This window comes from Portunus trituberculatus, chromosome 41 (assembly GCF_017591435.1).
Source record: "Portunus trituberculatus isolate SZX2019 chromosome 41, ASM1759143v1, whole genome shotgun sequence".
Lineage (NCBI taxonomy): Eukaryota > Metazoa > Arthropoda > Malacostraca > Decapoda > Portunidae > Portunus > Portunus trituberculatus.
The window spans coordinates 37,633,039-37,644,735 of NC_059295.1; the positions used below are offsets into that span (position 1 = coordinate 37,633,039).

The 11,697-nt window shown below is 42.5% G+C and overlaps 1 protein-coding gene across 1 annotated transcript in view; it reads left to right on the forward strand.

The window, feature by feature from the left end:
* Positions 1-6,218, forward strand: part of LOC123517144 — a 40,472-nt gene extending 34,254 nt beyond the window's left edge. Inside the window, exons 3-6 of the mRNA XM_045277095.1 lie at positions 2,995-3,127; positions 4,315-4,492; positions 5,192-5,308; positions 6,010-6,218. Of these exons, the coding sequence (XP_045133030.1) occupies positions 2,995-3,127; positions 4,315-4,492; positions 5,192-5,282 (402 nt within the window). The 3' untranslated portion in view covers positions 5,283-5,308; positions 6,010-6,218. The remainder of the gene's footprint in view (positions 1-2,994; positions 3,128-4,314; positions 4,493-5,191; positions 5,309-6,009) is intronic.
* The last annotated feature ends 5,479 nt before the right edge of the window (positions 6,219-11,697 follow it).

The window sequence follows — 11,697 nt, forward strand, 5'->3', positions numbered from 1 at the left end:
CACAGACATACGGACACATTACAACACTGTCTAGCTAAATATAGAAATAAAAAGAAAAATGACAGATGGACAGAAATAGAGAGATAAACACAACATTTCACTGTAAAGAGATAAACATTGTACCGTATTACCTGAATGTATATAAACAACAAGTAAACAAAAAATGACATAATATGAACAGCAAACAGACATACGGATATACACACAGACAAACGGTATGAATGGTGGACAGACAGACAGGCACACACAAAAACTTCCCCCCCCCGTACTTTTGTAACTGAACTCAAAACAAATAAATAAGTAAACAGCAAGAATACTGACACTGTCTCTATGGTGCATCACTAACCACTCTTTTAGCTTCCTATCAAATAGCAAGAAAGAGAGTGATTCTTCCCAGTTTTTCTCCTTCCCTCTCTCCCTTCCTCCCTCCCCCTCTCATCTCCCCTCCTTACTCCTCACCCTATGTAAGCCTCGTCCTTGTTCCCCCACCACTTTTTCTCCCACAATGGACAATTTTTTGGTGTTGTGGTGCTGTATGGCGCTCATCTTTCCGAGTGCTGCCGGAAATAGGGATAAAGGCAGCGTGGGTGTGTTCGAGGGGTGAGCTACTACTATTGCTACTGTTGATGTTGCTATTGATACTGCTTCTGCCATTACTACTGTTATTACTACTACTATTACTACTACTGCTATATCTATTCCTGCTACTACTACTACTGATACTGCTGCTGCCACTACTACTACTACTACTACTACTACTACTACTACTACTGCTGCTGCTGCTATTACTACTGCTACAACTGCTTTCTGTCGTTTCAGTTGGTGAAATGAACAGTCAATTGAATCAATCGGTTATTTCATATTGCTACATTTAGGCATATTGAACTTTCCTGACGCCTGCAGTGGATCTTTCCCCCCTCCCTTTTAGTTTCGTTGCCCTTACTTAGAACCACTCTAACATAAAGATAGATAAAACAAGTAAAAAAAAGTGATAACGATAAATACAGCATACATATATATATATATATACAAAGCAGGTTGTGAATGTACTGATCGGCAAAATAACAATAGATCCCTGGCTAATGTAACGCTTCACACACACACACACACACACACACACACACACACACTCGGTCACTATGTTTCATCTACTCCCTCTAAACACTCAACTCCCACTGACTTTAATTTCAATCTTATGACGACGGAATATTAAACAATGAATGAAAGATGAATGTGAAATATAGCGAAGTTCTGAAATCTTATAATCTTCCCTGCCGTCCCCTCCTCTTGTTTTCCTTTATCCTCCTCCTCCTCCTCCTCCACCACCATCACCGCCTCTGCTTCTGCCGCTGCCTCCTCCTCCTCCTCCTCCTCCTCCTCCTCTTTTCCCACAGGCTTAACACCTCTCTTCTTTTTCTTCTTTCTTATCCTTAGTCTCTTTTCTTTTCTTTCCCCTCCTCCTCTGATATTATAAGAGCACAGACTCTTAAAAACGTCTCCGTCTCTCTCTCTCTCTCTCTCTCTCTCTCTCTCTCTCTCTCTCTCTCTCTCTCTCTCTCTCTCCATTACAATGTGTATGATTAAAAGAGTAAAATAAAGAGAGTTTAGGAATAATTAGATCTGGGAAAGGAAATAAGTGAAGAGAGAAATAGATGTAGGAATGGATAAAGGAAATACGTAAAAGAGAAAAAATTATGTAGAAATAGTAATGTTATAACAAGGAGAGTTAAGTAAAAAAGAGAAAGGTGGAGAAATGTTGCTTGGTAAAGACCTAACGGAGAGAGAAGTGAGGGATGGTGAAAGAATGCACGGCAGACAGAGGACAAGATGGAGAGGTGAGATAAATATTAAGTTTTGTTTTCGCTTCTCTCTCTCTCTCTCTCTCTCTCTCTCTCTCTCTCTCTCTCTCTCTCTCTCTCTCTCTCTCTCTCTCTCTCTAAGTGCTTTGGTATTTTTTTTTTCCGAAGTGCAGGGCAGTCGACATGAATGAATGGAGAAAGTTGAGGTTGTCCTTTGTCCTGCAGTGGCGTCAAGATGGTTGATGATGATGATGATGATGATGATGATGATGATGATGATGTAAAGGTGAAAGAAAGAACCATAAGCAATCATATTTAACAAAACGACTCATTGATTTACAAGTCACTACTACAGGATCGTAATGGTGCTGCACAAACTGGCCCAGATATACGTATATGCTAATACTTTTAAGAATAAAGAGTTACTTTTAACACACGCACCACCTACACCTCTTCTTTGAAACTCCACTTAATTAATCAAGTTGGTGAAATGTGTTGTCTGCACCGAGAGACGAAAAAAATAAATAAATGTATGAAATTAAAGCCACTGAAAGGGTGTGTGTGTGTGTGTGTGTGTGTGTGTGTGTGTGTGTGTGTGTGTGTGTGTGTGTGTGTGTGTGTGTGTGTGTGTGTGTGTGTGTGTGTGTGTGTTTTCGTGTAAACAACACTTTAAAGAAATACTATTCTTTGCCAAGTGTATTTTTTCGCTTCCAATCTTCCTTCTTTCCTTGTTTCATTTCTTTCCTTCTCTCTTCTCTCCTCTCCCCTCGGTTTTGGTCCTCGGTCCTCTGTCCTCCTCTCTCCTACCTTTCTTCTCTCCCCTTCCATCCTCCTCTCTTCCTTACTTCTCTTCACCAAACTCTTCTTTCTCTTCTTTTCTACCTAATCACCTACATTTCTTCTCTCGTTCTTAATTCCTTCTACCTTCCCTTACTCTCCTAAAATCCTCCTCTTCCCCCTTTTCTCCTATCACATCCTCCCTTCTTCATTCAGTCTACTATTCTCTATTTACACCTCCTTTCTCTTTTACCTCTCTTTCATCTACTTCCCTTCTCTTCCCTACACGTTTGTCTTCTACCTCTCTTTTCACTACTTGATTTTTCTTCTCTCCTCTGTGTACGAAAAAGACTACCTTAAGAATATTCCCACTCTCTCCCAACGCCCTTTTCTTCCCCTGATTGACGCCCCACATCAGCCAGCAGGAGCCATGGTGGTGCCAACACGGACGGGCGTGGTCGTGGGCGTGGCGGTAGCGGCAGTGATGGTGCTCCTACCTGCTCCCTGCCTCTCGCTCACCATTCACCCCGCCGTGCTCAGGAACTTTGTCGGTGAGGAGAGAGAGAGAGAGAGAGAGAGAGAGAGAGAGAGAGAGAGAGAGAGAGAGAGAGAGAGAGAGAGAGAGAGAGTTTCTGAGAACTACTCCGAGAATGGCAGTAAAAGAGAAGTATCCGTCTATTCCTATTCCTAAATTCCTTCCTTCCATCCTGAAATCCCTTTGTTTTTACTCTTCTTTCTGCCTTTCTCTGACATACCCCAGCACTCTGCCCACGCACTTCACTAGAAGCCCTCCTTTTCTCTTCGTTTTCTTCCTTTCTACTATGCTTCCTATACGACAAACCTCAATGTGCTATACTTGACTATTCTGAACACTGAGACAAAATTGCTGTGTGTGTGTTTGTGTGTAGTGGTTAGCACGCTCGACTCACAATCGAGAGGCCCGGGTTCGAGTCCCGGCGCGGCGAGGCAAATGGGCAAGCCTCTTAATGTGTGGCCCCTGTTCACCTAGCAGTAAATAGGTACGGGATGTAACTCGAGGGGTTGTGGCCTCGCTTTCCCGGTGTGTGGAGTGTGTTGTTGTCTCAGACCTACCCGAAGATCGGTCTATGAGCTCTGAGCTCGCTCCGTAATGGGGAAGACTGGCTGGGGTGACCAACAGACGACCGACGTGAATTGCGCACACACACACACACACACACGCCCGGTAGCTCAGTGGTTAGAGCGCTGGCTTCACAAGCCAGAGGACCGGGGTTCGATTCCCCGGCCGGGTGGAGATATTTGGGTGTGTCTCCTTTGACGTGTAGCCCCTGTTCACCTAGCAGTGAGTAGGTACGGGATGTAAATCGAGGAGTTGTGACCTTGTTGTCCCGGTGTGTGGTGTGTGCCTGGTCTCAGGCCTATCCGAAGATCGGAAATAATGAGCTCTGAGCTCGTTCCGTAGGGTAACGCCTGGCTGTCTCGTCAGAGACTGCAGCAGATCAAACAGTGAAACACACAGGGCAAGGAGGGGGTGTGGAGTCTGCTGTTAGCGCCACGCACAACACAACACACAAGAAAGTCTCATTACCGCTTTACCTGTCACGCACAGTTTGCCACCCTCTTTATTTTTCAAACATCACTCTTCACTAAATGTTATAAAACGAGAGAGAGAGAGAGAGAGAGAGAGAGAGAGAGAGAGAGAGAGAGAGAGAGAGAGAGAGAGAGAGAGAGAGAGAGTTTAGTGCCAAGTATGTTGCAGGTCCTTACCGCAAGCCAGGCGAACCCGTGTTGAGGCCGAATGTTGAGGCGGTGCGCCACCAGCCTCCAGCCTCCAGCGTCAGGTTCAGCCCGGCCCAGCCCTTCGCAGCCAAGGAACCCTTCTTCCCTGTTGCCCTCACCGGCTCCTCCCCAGCCCGAGAGTGGAACAGACCCCTTCGGTGAGTAATGGCTGCCATGACATTCACAAACACTCGCTCGTTGCGTCACACCATTCACCTGTTCAATTCATACGTCAGAACTGCTTATATGAGCATCAAAACAGTCACTGAAGCCTGCTCAATTCTGGCGGTATGTTGATTTTCTTATAACTCCAGTAATATTAGTGAGCCTCGTATCACTACAAGTAAGGAAAGGTGTACTGTATACGAAGTCGCGAACCACATCGTTGGTTTTGTCACTGCCACAATGATCTTGTTACAGCCACATGAAGTATTAGTCATGCTTGAGAAGTTTGTTTTAAATATATTTAGTTTCTTATAAATAATTTTATTAAGAGATAAGTTCAACAGTGAATTATTATGATTACTGCATATAATAAAGATCTCTGCAGTAGCGCTTTATACTATATGCCCACCTGTGCATTAATAGAACAAAAATCAAACCACCTTATGCGGCGCGACACACCATTACTTACCACATCTCAAGCTTTTTTTATGTTCATGACTTGATTTCTTCAGATGTCAGCAATGAACGCACGCTATGTCAAAGAACCATACAGCTTTGAAAATCAAATTGCATTGTGAACGACACTAATTACTTCAGTCCTTTAGAAAATACTTACCACAATGAATCAAGCTGAATATCTGTGTGTGTGTGTGTGTGTGTGTGTGTGTGTGTGACATTCTCTCTCCTCCTAGGTCGTGCGCGGGGTCAGCCTCGTGTGCCCAGAACATGGACAATACCCTCAACCTGCTCATGCGCATGATGGAGACCGGAAGGCGGCGCTAGCAGGCGGCGCTAGCAGGCGGCACCAGGTAGCTATACACACACACACACACACACAGAGAGAGAGAGAGTTTCCTCAAACGTCATGCACTCGCCTCATTAGCCGGACTCAATAGTGTCAGAAAAATATCGTTTCAACACCCCATCTCAGGTGATTTGCTAAACACAATGACGAGACCCCTGATGCTTAACACCTGTCTTCCCAATCTTGACACATTTTTCTGACATTTCTTTCTTTTAAAATGCCGCCTCGGATGGCTGATATTGATAACTCCTCTCTAGTATCACTCTTGAGGGAATGACAAACACTCTTCCTTTCTTTTCTGTTTAAATCCAGGTCACTCTTTAATAGTTACCTAAAATAACACCCTCACTACATTTTTTTTTCATAGATATACGCATGCATTTCACTTCCAACTGATATTCCAGAACAAGTTTTATTTTCAAACACTTAAATTTCTCAACGCAGACAAAAGCAATCAAGGGAAGCTTTTACTATGGCACCACCTAATCTTGAAAAATAGGAAGCGGAGCAAACTATAGATCAGACCCACAAATTTAGGAACAAGAAAATATAGGAAGCCATCAGGCCTATTTACGAAAATCCCTCTAGGAAACGTAGCATACCAACCAATTTTCATTGAACATACTCATCCATTACTTTATTTTTTTCTCTTCCCTACCACAATTTCCAGTCATACCATTGACAGTCTATCCTTTTTCTTTCCAGGGGCACATAAAGGAGCATGAGAGCAGCATCAGCCACCACAGATCATGACTTAAGCATACATATTCCTCCCCTGCCTCTGCCCTGCCCGCCGCCTCGCTAGTAACCATTGCCGTGGCCACAACACTGCTCTGCCGCACTTGGACTAGCAATGACAGATGTACTACTTTTTTTTTGGTGTCACTAAGAAATAAAATGTTTTAACACACTCACCTCTTACTGTTTGTCATCTATCCGTCCTCCTTTGCTCTGTAGTGGAAAGTAGACAGGCAAAATCTGCAAAACAAAAACAAAAAAAACTAAATATAAAATCACCACCATATATGTAATCATTATGGACTTTATCATATTTCACAGGCATAGAATTACAAAGCTCGTTTTGGTATGTTTTTATTACATCTGGGTACTCACTACAGACAAGCATACCCTCTACATTTAGACTTTATTCATTACACCACTTTAGGTTAGTATTGACAGTTAAATACTCATACTTCGGAAGGAAAACATGCATGGCCATTACCATTACACTCCCCAGCACCGTGGTAGGTAACTGATCCAACCATTCATGACAAGTCTTGTTACAAATACACAATCAATCTACTTGTATCCCAATAAGAGGGGTTTCCAAGATTGTACAGTGAAGAGTTTGTTAATACTAGACACCACCCACTACTGTACAGTCATACCTCTACATAAAGAACAGTGAAATGGGGTCCACAACACCTCAATAAGTTTCTTATATCATTATGTTACAAGTATGATCTCACTCTACAGATGTTGCGAATGCAAGTACATTTCACACTTAAAGTTATGAACCCTTTCACTGTTGTAGTCATTTTTTGTTAACATCTAGAGCAAAATAAGAAATTCTTAAGTGCAAAAACACAAAAAAAAAAATTGAGAATTGACTTTATATTTCTATACTTAAAAATTATTCAATGTGAACAGCCAAAAAAAAAAAAAAAAAAAACTCAACAAGTAATTATGGAAATATTGTTTAGCAGTGAAAGAGTTAACATGTACTTTTAAATATTATATCAAGAAGGTACTTAATGAGTCCAATTAAATCTCACAATTCGTAGTTGGTTTTATCAGTATCATCAAGGCACCACAGCTTCACTGCCTTCACTTGATGCTTAACATATCACTCAACATTACTTCCTCAAGCCTTGCATCACAACTCCACTGTTCTCATGGCCACTTCCCAAAAACATCTAGCAAGAGTAACAATATTTGATAGTGTCACTAGAAACATTTTCTTTCAAATACTCACCCATGGAAAGCCCTATACAACTGTACAGGCAAACCCCACATAACGAACGTTTACACAACGAATTTTCGCCACAATGAATGTTTTGTTTTATTATCCTTAAACCACATAACAGACACCAAACCCCGCTATAACAAAATTTTTACTGGGGAAATTTTGGCTGAGTTTGAAAACGCCGCCGAATCACCACCACCACCACCATCCACTGCCGCGTCCGAATTTGATGCATTCGGATTTTTTATTTTATTCTATTTTATTTTTATTTTTATTTTTTACTCATCCTAGGACCCCGTGCAACAAATTTTTGCATAACAAACACTTATTTTGGAATTAACCCATTCGTTATGCAGGGTTTGCCTGTACATCTAGAATGTGCTTAGAAGTTGTTCTATGATCAAAATAATCCCTAACCAAATACTAAGTAACCTACAGTATATAACAAACTCTAGCTTACAGATGCACCAATGCAAAAGGTCACACGATACAATTGATTACAGAGAGAACATGACTATAGAAGTAGCCATAAACACTTATTGAAAGAAATATAGAGAGTAACAGATTTTCCTTAGCAACTAAGAAATAGAAGTCAAACAACAAAACAATAGAACAACTTAATTAAAAAGCATATCTGTTTCAATCAAGATTCAACTACTTGCTTATATCTATAAATTTTACCTCTTTCTGTATATGCCATATGTTTCACAACTATCCTATCACCATCCTTCCTACATACCACACTACCTCTCACTTAACATAGAACCTTTCTTGAATAGTTCCATTACCTACGTACCTTATGTACATATTGGACCCACTCTCCTTCCATCTAAACACCAAATCATCTCACAGAGCTAGGGTCAATCAATTTCACTGATTCTCAGTGTTTTTCTCCATTAACTTGTAAATTACATGGAAGACCAAGTACCTACATATGCAGTTCTATAGGTATCACAATGTACCAACTGCAGTCTAAACTAATGATATAAAACATAAAGACTCAAATAATACATCACTCACATGGGTCAAAGCCTCTTAATCATACATCACTGCATGAACTCTCTCTCAAATCTTTGCTAACTACAAGATTACATGCACTATTTGTCTGATACATTAAAGAAAGATTCACATAACTAACAAATATGTATGTACTAATTTATGTACAGTACTAATTTATGCAGCCTTGATCATACAATATGAGGTAGATAACATTACAAACATAAACAGTCACCAATACTGCTGAAAAAACAAACAGACTCCCTAACAAATAATTTATTCTATTTATTCACAAGCAATTGCAACTTTTATTATCTCAATAGCTCATTCCAAAATTCCTGTACAGTAATGAGATTCTAATTATCATCATATCTCTAATATCAGGATAAAGGCTAACTGAAATCCACTCAGGTCTTGTGTTTCCATGAGTACCCTGACATTTAAGATTGTATTGCCAGTGAAAGCCTCTCAAACCCACTGTATCCTGCCTTGAAATTAATTTCTTAGTGTTTCTATTATACACACAAGGATTCTATACACCCAAGCCAAGAAATCATACTCTGTCAATTGTTCTTCCTCTTATGGCCAAAATATCCCTCAGTCATATCAGTTTCTCTGTGTTCCTATGATATTCAAAGACAAATTATACTTTTTGCCAATACTATTTCATCTTCTATCAGACATAAATCTTTCTACAGTTTTACTTATATCACATTTTTCCCCTGTAACAAGATTATTTGAAATTAACTAACTTACGATCTCCAACAATATAATCCTTTTCTTGCTTTCATAATTTACCAAAACTATATATATATATATATATATATATATATATATATATATATATATATATATATATATATATATATATATATATATATATATATATTTTTTTTTTTTTTTTTTTTTATCAATCCATCTCTCCATCTATCCATCCATCCATCCATTCATGTATGCATATATATATATATATATATATATATATATATATATATATATATATATATATATATATATATATATATATATATATATATATATATATATATATATATATATATATATATATATATATATATATATATATATATATATATATATATATATATATACATTAATAACAATACATCTTAGCATGATCATGGTAATATTTAGAAACAACTGAGTACATCATGGTAAAGAGAGAAAATCCGTATATAAAATGGCAGACTGAACATGATGTGGGGCAAAAAGAGAGAGAGAGAGAGAGAGAGAGAGAGAGAGAGAGAGAGAGAGAGAGAGAGAGAGAGAGAGAGAGAGAGAGAGAGAGAGAGAGAGAGAGAGAGAGAGAGAGAGAGAGAGAGAGAGAGACAGGAGCGAACAGGAGGTGGAGTGGCTGTCTGCTTCAAGGAAGGAATGCAGGCCCAGCTACTCGACATAGACACGCCTCCACTGATGGAGATGATGTACTTCCGAGTAACGCTGGCAGACCGCTCAGCCCTCTTACTGTGTGCCCTGTATCGCCCCCCGCGACAAGGGCCTGACTCACTCCTGTACCTGACTGAGACTTTAGACAACCTGATGATGGCACACAGCTGCAGCCACGTGCTGATTGTGGGGGATCTCAATCACCACCTGGAAAGAGACGCCTACGAGAATCTCCTGAGGTGCAGGGTCTGACAGATCATGTCACCTTCCCCACACATGAACGAGGAGGGACATTAGACCCTGTCATCTCAGACTACCAGGAGGACAAGCTTCAGTGTCATCAGCTGGGGCTCGTGGGCAGCTCTGATCATCACGCTGTACTGACACAGCTGGAAGTGGGCGTGGCTCGGGACGAGGCCACCACCCGCACCATCTGGCTGTGGAACAAAGCAGACTGGGCTTCCCTGCGCCGCGACCTGACCCACACCCCATGGGCCACTCTGCTACAGGGAGGAGCAGAGAGTGAAGCACTTGCACTCACCTCTCACCTTCTCGCCCTCCAGAGACGCCACGTCCCACACAGGGAATACACCACCAGACCGACGGATCAGCCATGGTTTGGCTACCGTTGCCGTGTTGCTGCTGAGGCAAAGTATGCTGCCTGGCTCCGCTACAAGAGGAACCCGACTCGGCGCAACAAGGACTTGCATAGGGCTGCATGCAGGAGGATGGTGGTAACCAGCAAGTGGGCCTTAAAAAAGTGGGAGGAAAGCCTGCGCCGGAAACTGTGTGGCACTGGCGTAGGAAACAAAACTTGGTGGTCCCTTGTTAAGGACAAACAGGAACTGGCCACCAAGAATCCATCCCTCCCTCAGCAAGCAGGACGGTACTGTCGCCACCAGCAGTAAGGAGAGGGCACAGTTGCTGGCTTCCTTGTTTGCTGGAAAATGAAGGTGGGGAATCCACAGCAGCCACCGCCTCAGCTGGTCCAGCAATGTGAGAAGACTGTCACCATGGTGGAGGTGACGCATCAGCAGGTGAAGCGATTATTGCGGGGCTGGACACACAGAAAGCTACCGGCCCTGATGACATCAGCCCGCACCTGCTGAAGCGATGCTCCCAGGAACTGGCTGCCCCTCTCACCCAAGTTCACAACTTGTGTACGGGAAAACGTCTGGCCTTCAGTGTGGAAGGAGGCTCGAGTAGTTCCTGTACACAAAAAGCTCCAGGACGGACCCAAAAAACTACAGACCCATATCCCTGTTGTCAGTGGTGGGTAAAGTGTTTGAGAGGGTCGTGGCAGAGGTGGTGTGTAGCCATCTCAAGGACAATGCCCTCCTCTCAGACCAACAGTTTGGGTTCAGACCTGGAAGGTCAACCTCCGACCTAATGATGCTTCTCACCAGGCAGTGGCAGGACGCCCTCGACGACGGCAAGGACACTATAGTGGTTGCTTTGGACATAGCTGGAGCTTTTGATAAAGTATGGCACAACGGATTACTGGAAAAGCTTCGTGCTAAAGGCATCCAGGGTGGCTTGCTACGACTCCTGGGAAATTACCTGCAGGACAGAAGCCTCAAGGTGGTTGTCAACGGGCAAACATCTGAGTCCCTGCCTGTGGAGGCATCAGTGCCACAGGGTTCAATTCTTGGCCCACTCCTGTGGAATATCTACGTGGATGATCTTCTCCAGCTACTGCCAGGAGTCAAGGCCTATGCTGATGACTGCACCCTCTCCTATACCTATCCACGCCAGGACAGTGGGCGGGCTGCTGAGGCCATCAATCAGCAGCTACGAGTGATAGAGGAGTGGGGTGCTCGCTGGCAAGTGACATTCGCGCCGGAGAAGACACAGGCAATGGTTGTCTCTCGGTCCCCAGCCGCCATGGCAGCAATGGCAGGAAAGTTGTCTTTGGCGCTGCTGCTCTCCCACTCCAAGATGACGTCAAGATACTTGGAGTGGAGGTGGATCGAGGGCTGAGGTTTGACAGCCATGTCAAATCCATTGCCAAGAAAGCCTCTCAC